This window comes from Diabrotica undecimpunctata, chromosome 7, assembly GCF_040954645.1.
Source record: "Diabrotica undecimpunctata isolate CICGRU chromosome 7, icDiaUnde3, whole genome shotgun sequence".
Lineage (NCBI taxonomy): Eukaryota > Metazoa > Arthropoda > Insecta > Coleoptera > Chrysomelidae > Diabrotica > Diabrotica undecimpunctata.
In genome coordinates this window covers 47,636,426-47,653,542 of record NC_092809.1, presented here as the reverse complement: position 1 = coordinate 47,653,542, position 17,117 = coordinate 47,636,426, and the positions used below count along the sequence as shown (strand labels likewise).

The 17,117-nt window shown below is 32.9% G+C and overlaps 1 protein-coding gene across 1 annotated transcript in view; it reads right to left on the bottom strand.

The window, feature by feature from the left end:
• Nucleotides 1–13,610, bottom strand: part of LOC140445291 (uncharacterized) — a 196,856-nt gene extending 183,246 nt beyond the window's left edge. Inside the window, exon 1 of the mRNA XM_072537227.1 lies at nt 13,426–13,610. Within this exon, the coding sequence (XP_072393328.1) occupies nt 13,426–13,460 (35 nt within the window). The 5' untranslated portion in view covers nt 13,461–13,610. The remainder of the gene's footprint in view (nt 1–13,425) is intronic.
• Between the last annotated feature and the right edge of the window lie 3,507 nt (nt 13,611–17,117).

Below are 17,117 nucleotides of genomic sequence, written 5' to 3'. Positions count from 1 at the left end.
CTAGAAAATATCTAATGGGTCAATAAGGACGTAAATGGACGTTTAGTGAAGCACTGCCTAGTAGAAAACTAGTTTCTATATATGTGAAATTGAGAATTCAAAGACGAACTGTACATCCATAGTGTACCAATATGGTAATGCATAGTTTTTGCATAAAATGTTGTTTTTCCTTATAGCAAGAAATGCAAAGACGCTTTGAAAATTACTTATTAAAGCACCAATTTACAACAGAATAGATTGATGTTTCTTCTTGCCCAGTTTTGCTATCTAGTTTATTACGATGTATAAGAAACTACAGATTTGAAAATTTCTCTTAACTTTTGATCTTAGTTACATTCAAACACACCAATACATTTTTTTGTTGGAGATAGTAACTCACTCACGAATAAGACTGTTGTTGTGGAAAACACGTTCACAGCTTTTGAATAATCCTTACTGAAGCTGAATAGAAATAGTTATCTATATTTAAAAAATGGTGCAGTCCTAAATAAACTTTGTTTTTAAGTCGTCGATGTGGAAGGGATGTAGATAGAACCACAACAATTTTGTTATCGACTATAAATAAATAAATGCAATTGAAATTGGTCAATACTAGCCCAAGATGGTGAAGAGATGAGAGTTTAGGGTGCACAGTGTCAAAATTCGAAAAAGTGGGGTAAGGGTAAACTTCATATAATTTGCCGGTTACTTTTGTGCAGCGATGTAACGTTTTGATATAAATATGGAAAATGAGCGAAAACCAGTTCTAAGACAAAAAATGAACATTAAATGGACAAGACAATGATTTGGATTAAAGACAAAAAGAAAATTAAAACTAACTTGAATAAGGTCAGGGTGCGAACGATCTTTCTAGAGATGATGTTTATGCCACTATTAAAACTGAAGTACGCATTCTAGAATAATGACAATTAATATATAAAGCCAGTAGAAGTTTCTAATAAGTACTGGTTTAGTAACACGTGTTAATTATTATGCAAACGTCAAATACAATTTTTTTTTGATATCTGATCGAATATTCTCACTTGCCCCAGACTGTGGGGTAAGTGGGAATGGCATGTGGCATTTATATTTGTTGCGTATTACACTATATACGGGGCAACTGCGAATAAGAAACATAAAATTTAGCTTCATTAATATTTATTTATATAAGTCCATTATTTTTTTGACGAGAACAAAATATAAAAGCTAGATTTCCTAGCATACGAAATTCAGTCCATAGAAATATATATATATATATATATATATATATATATATATATATATATATATATATATATATATATATACTGAACTGGATCTGGCCATATCATGACAATATTTTCCCTGGAAGCAGTGTCGGTGTCATCATTATCTGGCCAGTAAAATGTGTCATTATTATTTTTTTTTCGTGAATTTAACAATTGGATTGTTGGTTTCCTTGTCAAATTCCCCATTGTTTCAATGTTGTAGTGTTTTACAGATTTCTCTCTGGTATATGTCACTGTAAGTCACTGTCCAGACTTAAAATCTTCGTTTACATTGTCAATATTGATGCCGATATCGTCATCTAGGATGTGCTCAGCCCAATCATCTAACGAATCATCATCTATGGTCATCTCATCATCATGTTTTAACGGTGGAATTATATCAGACAACTCGTCACTAGAACTGAAACTCTGCTATTTTCGTCGTCTAGGTTTTATTTTCCACTGATACTTTACCCCACTAATGTTGGGCACTATTACAATACTATTGTTTGATTTCTCTTAAATTTTTGGTAGTAATCATTACTGGTGGTAACCTCGGCACCAGGATTTACTAGCGACTTCTTTACCGGTAACAAACGGGGCATTGGTTTGACTGTTTTCAAAAGCAAGTCTTTAAACGAAACCGATGGCAGTAAATTTCATCACCCTGATTCGCTGTTGTTATTCATCTCCTTCCAACGTTTATAGGCGTCCGGATAAAATTGATCTTCTATAACGTCATTTTTGTTTGGGAATATTTCCGCTTTCCGAAATTCGCTTTGGATGATTTTTGCTTTGTACCATGTCAAACGTCACGAACAAGCTCAGAAAATGTTCGCTTCGTTATTTTTATTCCTTGGTTTTTTCGCTGCCAAGCCACCAATCTTTTGTACCACTCAGTCTTAAAGGATTTAAACATGGACAAATCTAAGAGTCGTAATAAATGCGATGTGTGTGGCGACAACTTGAGGATGGTAATCTCATTTGCACGAGCTAATTCAATGACTTTCGTATTTACGTGAGTGCTGTGACCATCATATATCAACAATATTGGCCCACAGCATTCAAAAATGTATTTTTACTAAGAAAGACTAATAACTAAGACTTCTTACTAATAAGAAATTGACGAAAACGTCCGTTTCCATCCAGCCGTTTGGAGTAGCTGCATATGCTATGTCAAGATGATCTGGGTCCTGTGTTGAAAACTACTGGTCCCATACGAACTTTCCTTTAAATATAATACAGGGCGGTGCTTTGTCTTGAAATGTATTTGCCGCAGATAATATTGTTAGATTCTCCTTGCCTGGACCGCTGGTAGTTCGCGAACACGATTTACCTTTGGCTCCTAGCACCTTCACTAGGGATGATAGACAAATTCCATATTTGCTTAGACTTATCATTAAGATCTAATTCAACAAAAGTGTTCTTTAAGAGCTCAAAATACTCAAATGGGAAATGGATCACACATCTTCGTCCTTGCGTACAAGCGATTGAGAGCGTGAGAGATAACTTGCATCTTGCTTTAAAATGAGTAAACCAGTCATGACCAGGCATGTTGTCTTTAAATGGCGTCCTTATATTATTTTGTAAACACAATTAGAGACAATAATAAAGACTTCACGTCAAAGGAATGATTACGACAAGGTGACAAGGACTCTGTTTAATCTGATAGTGAGGAGAATTTTATTAGTCAAACTGAAAATTTTATAACAATAGATAAGACACTATGAGAATCTACACCAGGAATGAAGAAGGCCAAACGTGTACACATTTGTGTTTTTAGATATAAAGAACCATAATGTTGATTTTTGCATTTATTTCTAATCCAAGATTTTTGTTTCAATGTTAAGTTCAATAATTACTGATCCCATCATAAAAGCTACGCGAAGTATTATGAAAGTAACATGGACCTCATCAAAATTGGTGCCCTTGTCGTATCAAAAATGTCCCCTATAGTTTCTAGACTATAATATAGATCTAATAAACTTGCTTGCCTCAACAATTTGTGTTATAAACATTAAACCCAAGACCAAAGAACACAAATTATTCAAATGAGTTACAAAACTTTCCCAAACAGCTACCCATCTACTTATTAAAACTTTCTAGAAAACATCCGCCTTTGTTAATAACTTTTACCTGTTGACAATGTAAATACCCACCGCCGAAACAGCCTTGAAGGTAAGTAATTCTAAAAATTATATGATTTCGGCACTTTTTCCGTTGTGCAGTCATGTTAGTGCATCAGCTGCTAGAAGCAGGTAAAGGCAGAAAGGGTCATCGAACCGATTCAAACTGTCTTGGTAAACGTTTTTTCGTGCAGTCAGTCTGTGCAATCCCGTTGAATACACTGTATTTTAGAAGATACCCTACTTTCACGTTTTTTTCTTCACTTTTAAAACGGAAATAATAGAAGTAGTAAATACGAAGTTTGATTTCAGATGTTTTCATAACTAATTTATCATATAAATACTACTTTTAATATAAAAATATGCATATATTGACACAAATAATGTATAGACAAATGAATTGATGTCAAATCCAAATATATAAAGTTTTCAGGAGAGTAAAAATAAAATTTTCATATTAATTACAAGTTATTTTTCGTTTTTACTCGTTCAATTGTTATTAGATTTAAATGAAAGTTTGTACATAAGTGATTTAGACTTTTTTTAATGATACTATGATTTAAGTTTAAGAATACTACTTTGAACAATAAAATAACTACAGCTGTTTCGGCCCGAGTGCCTTTCTTAAGTGATCTATTTTTGGAAAGAACCACAAACAAAAGTTTTCAGTGTTTTATTGTTAAATAATTTTGTTATTTTACTATATAGACGTATCTTGAAGATAAATAAGAAATCTGAACAAATTCTAAAATATAGTTCCCAGATCCCAGATAAAAGAATAACAGTTAAGAAGTAAAACTGTCTTTATTCATTAAACTAATATTAAATTGTATCTTTTACAATCTCACTAGTCCTCAGTTCTTGATGAAATGAATAGTAAACTGGGTCAAGGCATTGTAGAAGAAAAAGTTTTCTTTCTGTTGCGGTTTTATGGGTTTAGGTCCATTATTATGAGTTCAAATTTGGAATCTACTTGTGTTTCCCTTCGTTTAATGTTAAGCTTAGAACAAATCAGTCCACGACGTGAATATTTTAAATTAACATCCAAATCTTTACCAATGAAGACTTTTATATCATGAATTTTATACGTTTTTCTATGAATAAAGATAGCCCTTTATATAGATGAAGCTTTGAAAATTTTTTCTCTGCATTTCTATGACTTGGAATCGTTTTTTCGGGATCAAGTCTAATGAAATAATAATACATCTATAACAATTATCAATAACAATTTTATTTTGCTGACAATTAAGTAAGGTTAGATTACATGTTTACAAGCTAAAACTTAAAAACTGGTTGCCAAAACATGATATGTATATGAATCATTGAACAACTATAGATGGCAGAAATTGATATGCTGACTTATCAGCTATTTATCAGATTTGGTTGGTAATTTCTGTCTCACAGAATATTATCTCTAGACATATTATTCCAGTCTTCAGAGATTTGATTGGGTGACTCGGAAAATGCAGTACCGTGGAAGACGAAAACGACGATCTCATAATGGGAAAAGTCGAAGAAGAAGATAAACGAGACGAACAAGCTAAATTTTGCTGATAATGTTAATTTTGAAACCCAAAAAGATGCAAAAAGTTTACTACACCTACCACCGGGCTTCCCCCTAAAATACCATCTCGGAAGGGGAGGAAGGAAACGGAAAACATCATGTTTCAATCAAAAAATGTAGCTGAGATATTTTGAACAAAAATATTTATTAGCACTTTTTCTATAGAATTAACTGTTCTCTCAGAAATAACGATTGAAGCAACTGGTGATTTTGAATGTCAGTGACGCGCAAAATCAATTTTTTAAATAAAAGTTGTATCGATTAGACTGTAAAAGTTCGATTTCTTTTGATCAGAGTGTCCTATCGACAAAAATCAAAATGTGTTTTAAAAGTGAAAAATGCAGGTTTGACACATCAATTTTAGGTAAATAGCAACAGATGTATGTATACAGTCCAACAGGCCAGGGGGCTCCATAGTTTCTTTAAGTTTCTTCCTATCCTGCGCTAAGTTTTCCGATCTTCATTTAGAAATTTCATTTACTCCACTTCAACAATTTTCTTTGTGTATGACCGATTTTTTTACAGCTTCAGTTTTAATTAATTTTCGAGACTCTATTCACTCTATTTTTTCTTCTTGCTGAAAGGTAACAGTTAAATATTTTCTAGTATGTATATCTAGAATACATTACTGTTCTAGAACAGTTCATTGGTAGTCGTGTTATACCACTTTCGTAAATTTTGAAGCCAGGAAATGCGTCTTCTTCCCGGTCATCTCTTACCATTTACCTTCCCTTGGAGAATCAGCTGAAGAAGGCCGTATCGTTCTTGATTTCTCATTACATGTCCTAGATATTCCAACTTTTTAGTTTTGACGGTCATGAGAATTTCACGTTCTTTCCCCATTCTACGCACGACCTCCACATTGGTAACTCTGTCAACCCAGGGTATACGTAAGATGCGCTTAAAACACCACATTTCGAAAGCTTCGAGTCGATTCATAGATGCAACAGTCAGTGTCCACGCTTCCATTACGTAGAGCAGAACTGTGAATATGTAGCAGTTCAATAGACGGCATTTTGTTTTTAATGATATGTCTCGACTGTTGAAAATGGTTCTCATTCTAACGAATGCTGCTTTTGCTTTTATTATTCGCTGTTTAATTTCTGTTGAGTGGTTCCATTGGCTATTTAAATTGGTGCCTAGATATGTATATTGCTCGACTCTTTCGATATTCTGTTGGTTGATTGTAAGTTGACCGTTTAGTATTGGTTTTTTACTAATTGTCATAAATTTGGTTTTCTTTATATTAAGAGCTAGTCCGTATCTGTTGCTGACTTCTGTTATGCGATTTGTTAATATCTGTAAGTCATTCAGATTATCGGCAAAAACTATAGTGTCATCTGCATATCTAATGTTATTCAACCATTCACCGTTTATTAGTATTCCTTTCGCACAACCGTCTAAAGCTTCCTTAAATACCCATTCAGAATAAATATTGAACAACAATGGAGACAAAATACAGCCCTGTCGTACTCCACGTTCTATTACAATTTTATCAGTTAACTGGTCTTCAATTTTGATTTTGGCCGTTTGATTGTAGTAAATATTAATACTGGAAGACGCAAAGGCACAACTGAGAAACGAAGGAAATTTGATAGACCTAGTCGGAAACGGAAAAGGAACTCTACAAGAAAAAACAAATGACAATGGCCACAGAATCCGTCAACTCGCAACAACACTAAATATGACGTTCTTACAACAAAATTTAAGCATTAAAGAAAACATAAGGCAATCTGGAGACATCCATCTGGCAGTGAAAATCAAATTGACTATGTCCTATCAACTAAAGAGTTAGTACAAAAAACACTGGACACGATATCTTACAGAGGGACAAACGCGGACACGGACCACTTTCTGGTAATAATAAAAATAAGCGCGCTTAAATGGAAAGTGATATCAAAGGTATCCAGCTAAACCAGACTCTAATAAATGGAACCTAAAAGCATAACAGATAAATGAAAATATATCCAACCTTATGAGTCAACCCACAAAGATAAACGAAATATGGCAAGAATTAAAAAGCAAAATAAATGAAACAACAAATGAAGAGAGAACACTAAAAAACTCCGCCAGAATGACATGGATCAACAACCCACCGGAAACAAACACGGCAGGTTACTGGAAAGCTAGAGAATATTGAAAAAGACAGAAAAAAAATCACAAAATATAACAATTTTACAAAGAAATCAGAGCAACAACAAATACACGCAGCATTAAAATAATACTACTAAAAAAAAACAAAAGGAGAAACCATACCTATTTGATGATATTGATATTCATATCTCCGTAATGATATGCTATTCACTACGGAGGAACCACTGCTATCAAGACCAATAGTACAAGTTAACGACGAAGCAGAAGATGAAATATGTAGCAGTGAAATTAATAAAATACGGAGGAAAACAATTACACAAGGAAATAAACAAGCTAATACAATAAATATGGACACGAAACACACTACCAGATGTTTGGAACAGAGGTGTTATAGTGCCTATCTATAAAAAGGAGATCGGGAGGAGTGGTACAATTATAGAGCAATAACCGTAATAAATACCACATATAAAACTCTAGCAAACATACTAAACATGAGACTTACGTCATGCGCTGAACGAATATTAGAACGGGTGGATCGGGGAGATCTGACAATTAATCCGATACATATAACGGAGCAAATATCTGAAAAATCGAGAGAATGCAACAGTGAAATGCACATAATATTAATAGACTTCAAGAGCGCATTTGATATAATTAATCGGACGAACATGATGGAAGAGCTAGAGATGGAATCCCAGAAAAATTGAGACATATGCTAACAGTGAGTCTGAAGAACACCACAGCAAAGATAAGTTTCAACGGAACAACTTGTAAGGAGATCAAAGTAAACAAAGGCGTGAAGTGAGGTGACTCTATCTCCCCGACACTATTTAACCTCATATTAGAAGCAATAATAAGAACAAACTTCGTAAACAAAACCATTATTACAGATAAACTTCAAGTAATAGCATATGCAGATAATCTAGTCATGATAGCAATGACTAAGATGGCACTTATAAGAGCAATTGAAAAATTAGATAAAGAAACAAAGGGAATAGGGTTAGAGATAAACCAGCACATAACGAAATACCTGACGATAGGGAAGGAGGACACAACAACTCAGAAATATCTAATAACAGAGAACCATAAATTTAAAACTGTATACAATGAGAACGAGACTGGGCCCCAATGTAACAGGGGCGGGAGAAAGAAGAATGAAAATAAATGCCGAAATTGAAGAAGAATTAAAGAAAGAAAATATAGTCAGCTACATAAAATCTCTTCGCTTAGAATGGATAGGACATATTCAGAGACGCCCATACTCAGATAAGGGATCAGGATAACTAACTGGAAACCACTATAGCCCAGGAGTAGAGTAGTCCTAGAAGAAGATGGCCAGATGATGTAGAAGGTATAAGAAGAATGAATTTTAAAGACTGAAAAGTTCAGTGCAAGGATAGGAAGGAATGGAAAACAGTCACGACAGCAGCAAAGACACATATCAAGCTATAAATGACATAGATGAGTAATCCTCCTCACCCAAAAATAGGATTTTGAACGCCATGGCGTTAGCTATAATCCCTAGGGATTATAACGCTTGTAACGAGTGTATTGAGCTCAACATAGGTAGTCTTCTTCCTGTTTTGTTTTGTTAAAATCACCAATTATTATCTTCTTCTATCTCTTATGATTTTGTCGAATGATATATCCACACCACTTGCTTTGTATCCTCTCATATCTTTCTCTTTACATTGATCTTTGGGTCTTTGTTCTTTTATCAATATTTCCCTTTGTTAGCAGTGTTTGACAGTTGAAAATACAACAGAATACATATTAATCATTTCAAGTTTTAAGTGAAATACAAATGCTGAAGCGTTAGGATAAATGTGGTAATGCTTAAAAAATCGAGTTTTAAAACACTAAAACCTTGACGATTCATAGCATGATTGATTGGAAAAGTGTACTGACTACTTCAATATTTATTTTTGAATATCTCTGAAAGCTTGAAACCACTACAATCGGGTTATTTTATACCATCAAGCCACAAAACACAACATGTAACAGTTGTTTTTGTTTGTAATGTTAAACGAGTTTTTCATTTAAAAAAATTATAAAATCAATACATACTTAATATCTTTTGTCGCTGGCTTTAAACGTGAATATGCAAAACGATAGGTATGTTTTTCAGATCTTTTAAATAGAAAGTAACCTTGGTTAGATATATATTAGACATCCTGGATGTAGGCAACCATTAATACTGCAGTTAACTGTATAATGTTTTTAAATTCTGGACTTGGGGTCAAAATAACACAAAGTAACACTTAAAGAATAAAATATTTTTAGTAGTCTTTATTTTAATATCATTAATGTTTAAATATATTTAAAAATTAGAATTAATTTTTTATAAAGAAAGTTTTTGTATCAAAAACTTCTTTTTTTCTTGAGAAGCCCATATTTTATGTAAAAGGGACGGACGAAATCTTTTTGCCATGTAGTAACAACTATCGTAATGATGAGAATGATGGTGATATCCTACTGCCACTTTGAACACTTCACTGTTGTTTCTTTTTTTCACTAGAGTATTAATATTTTTGCTAGAAAATTTTAAGTTGATGCAAGAAGTCTGGATAAAATTTTATAAAGATTTTAAAAGCAGTAAATAATTTGATCTAAATTTATTACTTCCTTATACAAAACCTTTGCTTCTACAATCGTCGCAAGCTAATGGTATAATTACTGTTATCTCTTCGCGATACCGGTCCTGCCCACAGTGATATTACGTCATTAAAAATGAAATCAGCGGCAATGTCAGAATTTTAAATCGCGAAAAAGCTAATGAATCATCAGGCATTTAAAAACTGCTGGTTTATCGACTTATACAATACAATATGCATAACTGGGTGCACAATAAAAAAACGTGACGTGAAGTCGTGCCGAAGCTGTAAATGTGCACACTAAGCAAATGTATACAGGGTTCACCAAAATTACAGAAATTACTGATAAAGAATTTTTTATTAATAAATAATAATACAGTATAAAACTGGATATTAGCATATTCTAAGAACCACTAATAGGTACACGTGAGGTTTTTGTTACTATGTTCAGTGGTATTTTTAGTAAATGTGGACGATTATGTAATAAAATTCCCTGTTTTTTAATTATTTCTGAAAGTACTTCAACAAAAGCCGAATGTTTTTTTTTTTAATTATCATAGTAAGGACTGATTATAACTATTTGTTTTTCGCTTCGCAACAGTTTAAAACTAAAATATTTAAAGGTTTATTTTTGTGTAAATGTTGATAAATCGCAAATAATACAGAAAATCAAATGCAGACAGTCAATCAATGGGATAAGAGGTGTAATTACAAAACTGTCGCCTCTTTTTATATTACTTTTAGCATATTATGTTTAGCATAAGTATACGTAGCAATTTTAGTCTTTATCCCTATACAAGCTTATCATTTTTTTATTTATAAATAATATTGCAAACGAATCGTTTATTGGTAAGAGAGTAATTGTTTTTCCTTATTTTTTTTTTTTTTCGGTTTACCTTGTATATATAAATAACTGGACCAATTCAGAATACAGTGCCAATATATGTAAATTTGGGTAGGTTTATTTATAAAACTATGGATTTAACAGCCCAGGAGTAAGATAATAATATTTAACCTGTGTTCAGAAAACACTAGAATAAGTCACTATTGCAATGTATATTATTGGCATCCAAAGGTGTCTCAAACAAGTTTGATTCTGAACAAGGAATAAAAAGGAGAATTTCCTAAGCCGGGGATAGTTTTATGGGATTTTGAAGGAGCTTCTTTTGTTGGATTTACACCTCAATCTGCAGCTAAGACTAAAACAGGGAAGTTATTATATATAGGCAATATATTTTATAACTCTTAAAGGTTGTGAGCTTAAATAAACTAGCCCCTTATCCTCAAATCTTGAAAATAAAGCACTTGCACAGCATCAAATAAAGAAGTTCTACAACTATAAATAAGATAGGGAATTTTTATTAGAGACAAAAACAAGGAAATATCTGGAATATATGTGGAAATACGAACAATATTACATATCTAATTAAATATGCGCGTAAATAGAAAGAAGAAGAAAAAATTATACTGGATGGTAAACATCAGAAAATAAGACAGTCCTCGATATTTATGGAGCATTTTCATTTGTTATATCTATGGATTTTTGACAATATTATTACGTTTCAACGACTTCAATCCGGGTCTTACAGCTAAATCCTCAGCACAGTTCGGTATCTTCGGCAGAACTTATCTTTGCAATGAGAAGGTTGGATGTAGTCTTAATACAAAAGCTCTGTGTATACGAGGGCCTATCAGGCGAAAAGCTTTTATATAACATATCTGCCGGAAGTCCCGAGTCCTTGTATAATTGTTTATGGAAGATGTACAATACGGAAATTGACTGCACCGGTTTAGAAGGGTTTATACAAGGCAGAAAGATTCAAGTGCGCTTCATGCAACATTATGTATTGTAAATCCATACACATACTGAGAAAAAATTGTAGGATATGTTTAGTCTGTGCAATGCCCTAGCATTTATAATAGAAGACGATCTGAGTATTTTTTCATTAAAATGTATTCTTGGATGGATAATATTTAATTATTCTGATGTTTCTGGATATCATATTTGTCTATTGAATAGATGTGTACAAAATGAAAGAAAAATGGAATTGTAGCTTATACTTGACAATATTATACAATGCAGATCGCTTAGTAAAAGTAAACTATTTATAGAAACTGGAATTTTCTGAAGAATCATATTAAATATCAAAGTTTTTGTGAACTTACAGACTAATTAAGAAAAAATAGATTAGTTGATAATAATAATTTACTGGCAGTTTTAGATTCTGAATTGGTTTGCAGTGTTTATATTTATATGAAAAATAAAATAATGCATGCTCATAAAGAGTTGTGCTTGATTTTTTAGATATTGGTGTCTATTTTCATTACAATCTGTTTTTTGATAACTTAATTTTAGCAGTTGAATAATTATAACCAAGTAACTGCTCATACTATAAATAATGGATTCGTTTTTATTAAAAAAATTGATAATTGAAATGTGGAGTGGGGTCCTCTTCTTCAATAAGTAAATAAATACATATTGAAGGCAGTGTACTAAGAATCTTCACATACTTCTGACTGCAAAGCTAAATCCTAAGATTGTTGTTAGACTTAGGTACTCTTTTCAAAAATACCGTAAATATTTAATTACCATGTGCGGTATTATAAGTGATTTTGGCATTAATGTATTGTAGAATAAGTCTTTGAATTAATTACCTCTTCAGTGTTCATTACCCCACAAAATATTAAAAAAGTAAGAGCAGATACATACATAAGAGTTAAGAGCAAAAAACAGTAGCGAAAATGAACATGTAGAAGGGGTCATGCAAGAAAAGAAGACACATGGGCGCAATATTGGGTGTAAGATGTAATAAGGCCGTAAAAGATTGTCTTTAAAATCAATTGAAATTGCAAAATCAGCTGTGAGACAGTCGAAAAATCATTTACATTAAAAAATTAATATAAATAGTGAAAAATTGCCAAAAATACAATGCTGTGTACTTTTTAAAAATAAAAATTGTAATTCTACATTTTCTAACATAACCACAAGGTACAGTGATGATGATGAAAATCGAATAAAATATTATTTAAAAAAAAGTTTCAATATCCCTAATTTGGTTCACACTGTCAAACATTTTTGGAACTATGTATCACAAAAAAGTTTATTGCTTATTAAAGATATAGTACTTTAATTTCATTATACACTTAGTAAAATTAAACCGACTAAAATATTTGAAAAATTATGTTAGCGGTATGACAAATGTTTTTTAAACCAAGAATCATGGTATAATAAAATGAGCTATTTAGAGGAGACGCTACCATTAAACTTTTTGTTCAATGATATCAAGTTTGTATTTTTAATTTATGTATAGCTGTTCTTGCGATAATAATATAGCCATAATAAAAGGTAGCAAGTTTTATCAGCATATAGAGAACCATGACTGATAAGCGTCTGTGTTATTTAAAGATATACTTTTACTATGAAATTGCTGATAAACAATACACAATAATAACATTAATCATCAACTTTAAAAATTAAAAACTTTCTACTAAAGATGTTTAGAACAAAATTAAATTAAAACTTTAAAGAATAAACTTTTGTAGTCGTTACAAGAATTCCATTATGTACCCAAAAGATAATTATAAGTCGATAGATAAGCTACAGCAGGTACCGACCGGTACCAGTATTCTATGAATTAGAATCGTTGGAAATTTCCTACACTTTTGGGGTACCCTGTATACAACCACTAAAAAAATTCAGGTAAAATTGTCACGTACCTAAACAACTAGAGCAAATCTAAATCCTCTTCCAACTACCACTCCATAGGGGGCAAAATTAACAAAAATGTAAAATGAAATGATAAACCAAATAAAAAACTGACCTTTTCGTAAAAAAACCAAAACTTCTCCGTTCCATATCACACAAACCAAATAACAGAAATCATAGAACAAAAAAATGAATCGGGTCGGAAAATTCACTATCAGCCGCACACACACAAAAAAAATGTTCACACTTAGAAAAATCCCTTCTACTGTCAGCTACATTACCACCTTCACGGTTTCAAACTATCGGAACTACTGCGTTGCTTTTACGAAAATCTACTGGTCGTCCTTCGGCGGGCCAATCGTAGATCGGTTCGCCCTTCCCTTTACACCATTGGCTGCTCACGGAAAATGACGCCGACTTGATTCGGAAGGGGCCAAGGGGGAAGACCATGGTAAATGAAAAAGTTTAAAGTCGCCGATACGAGACGGTCTGCCATGCTATTTTCAAGGATTTTCGAGTTAATCATGGCGAATGGTTCTGAAACACGCAGTAGGCTGTTGGGTATATTTTCGACGTATGGCGACCTATTGTGGGGAAAGCTTGGCGAAGGAGGGGAGCGATTCGCTTGGAGATAAGATAACGATAGCTAAATGTGGTATGTTGATTGCCGATGGGGTTTTTCCTATCTTGTATCTACTCGGAGAGGTGGAGTATTATGCTGCAGCCGTGATGGTAATTCGAGGAATCAGCCGGATGTAGAAGATTAAAATGAAAGTTGATAACGTTAAACATTAACATACACTCCAAACATATATCCATACTGGTTCGTCTTTTAATTATTAAACATAATTTATAAATGGCCTTCTAATCATATCGCTATACGCAATCCTATAAAAAGTTTGTCTTTTCTGACACACATACTCTCTCACCCTCTATATGTATATGTATATATATATATATATATATATATATATATATATATATATATATATATATATATATATATATATATATATATATATATATATATATATATATATATCATGTTGATATAGTTTTCGGAGGGGTTGTTCTTTTGCTGGTAAGAGGAAACCATTAATATTTCCGGTAAATGTATAAATGATAGTGACGAATGGGTCACACACCTGATATAAAAAGTCAGAAAGTTTTACAAACGAATCCTACCATCCTCCTACGTCCACGCAAGACATAAGTCGCGTAATTCCTGGGATATATATATAGCGTACGTTATACACCGAAAGGAGGAGTGTGAAAGGCGGGCTTTCGGCGCCTTAAAACCAGCTAACTATTACCAACCCTCACTGAGGCATCGTGCTAAGGTACACCTCACAACCACGAACATAAAAGATGAAAGGCTCACTCAAATCATGACTCTCATTCTCCGTAGGCCCAAATGACTCTGAACTATGTAGCTTTTGGGATCAAGCCAGGAGGGCAGAGGGTGATAAGAATCTGCTTAGTGTAAACTGCTACCCAAATAAAATAACAAAGCATAGCGACATATAACTTTCATTCCCTATCAAACCAATCCAGACTTGTAGAACTACAAAAAAAACTGAAAATATAAAATGGGACGTAATAGGAATCAACGAAGTGAGGCGGAAAGATGAAGAGCTATTGGAATTAGCTTCAGGAAACACATTCTACTTCTGAGAAACATCAACGGGCAGAACAAGCGGTATTTGATTCCTAATCTACAAGAAATGGCAACAAAATGTAGTAGATATAACTAGTATTTCGGACAAAATAGCTAGCTTAACTTTACAACTATCGAAGAGACATAATGGACAAATTATACAAATATACGCCCCAACGATTACCCACACTGACGAAGAAGTAGCGGAACATAACTGAAGCATTAAATAATAATGAAAGTCACTATGCCAACGTAAGAGAAATGGAAAGGAACAAGTAGTGGCAAAGTGTGGAGTCGGTTAGAGAAATAAAAGGAGAGACAGACTGGTTCAGTTTGCACACTACCAAAACATACCTATTGCAAATATATTCTTCTTAAGAAAAACTCAAACAGAAAAAGGACTTGAGTAGCACCGAATGAAACCTACAAAGATCGAAACTGACTTTATTCTAACCAATAAGATTGCTTCAATAAAATATGTCAGTGTAATCAATAAATTAGTGTAATAATAAATAAATAATCAATAAAATCAGTCAAAAAAGCCAAAAGTAACCGATATATATCAACAATGTAAAAGAAAATTAGGATCACTACCAAAGGACAATCTACGAAAGATTACATGACCAAATCGACAGCTCTCAATCAACGGAAATCATCCTTTATAGTGCTAAAGAAATCAGAAGCCCAAACAACAAAACGAACGTAGAAAACTGTGTGATAAAACCGGAATAATGTTAAAAAAGAAGGGAAATGAAAGTGAGTAGCAACATAGAGAGAATGCAAAACACAGAACTTTGTAAGACAATAAGGAAAAATATTATGGATGATACAAGAAAATATAATGAAAAACTGGTAGAAAATGCAATAGAAAACAGGAAAAACTATAAGAAAACAAGAAGAGCACTAAAACAATTGGATGTTATATAAAGACAACCACCTCATTAATAACAAATATAGACGAAGTAGTGGAGATATGGTGTAACCTATTGTGAATATAATAACTATAAAACGAGCATCAGTAAAATGGATTATGAAACAGAACATATTATGAAGTTGAATTACCACTAAAGTTAAAAATTTGTATTGGGGAGATTGGTCATGTGATATCATGGTCTATTGATTGAACCACCTCCTTAATTGTTTCTCTTGGGAAAAACGTTCCACTACAGAATGCTATACAGAACAGCTATAGACTAATTTCATTAATAACTTATAGTAGCTGCAGATAATATACAACAGATACTAAACAAGACGTTAGATTAATTTACCTCCTTTAAATAGCAGCTGAACACGCTGAATTCGTAAAGGAAAGGGGACTACTAGATAACGTATGACATTAGCCATATCGCTTTGGCCATATTGCTTTGGCCAATCCTTGTTAACGTGAATATTCCGAATCACCTGGTCAAACTAGTCCAAAGTTTGTATGAAAACAATCAAGCAATCGCGAGATTGGAGAGCACATATTCCTCGCGATGCAAAATTAGAAAGGGTCCAAAACAGGGCTGTATTATTATTCATAAGGCTGTTTAAGTTAGATAGTGAATTTTTCTTCTTTAGGTACCGTGTCCATATTGAGAAGTTGGTCGTCATCATATTTACAATTTGCTGAAACCTTTCTCTACAGGCTGCTGTGCGAAATAATTCTTCTACTATGGAACTACACCACTGCCTCATATTATGCAGACATGAAAGTTTCTTCCGACCAATCAATCTCTTTCCCATTTCTTTTCTTTTTATTATAAGGCGAAGTAGACGATATTTAGTTCTTCTAATTATATGGCCGAAGCATTCTGTTTTTCTCCTCTTAATGATGTTTATGAGAACACGTTCTGGATCCATCAACAAAAGAATTCACAATAGCTATACAGAAAGCAGCGTGGGCAGCAACCTCGACTATTGACACTAAACCCAAAAAAATTGACCCCACAGTTAAACGAAAAATAGGCATTAGAGAAAAGACAGCTACGAAAAAATTGCAGATATCGAGATGCGAAAGCAATAAAGCAAAATTAAACAGAGCTACCAAAGATCTAACAATGTTACTAAATAATATTAAAAACAGACTATTCTCTATATCTAAATTAAAAACAGACTATTCTGTATATCTAAATTAAAAACAGACTAATATCAGACTACTCACTTTGGAA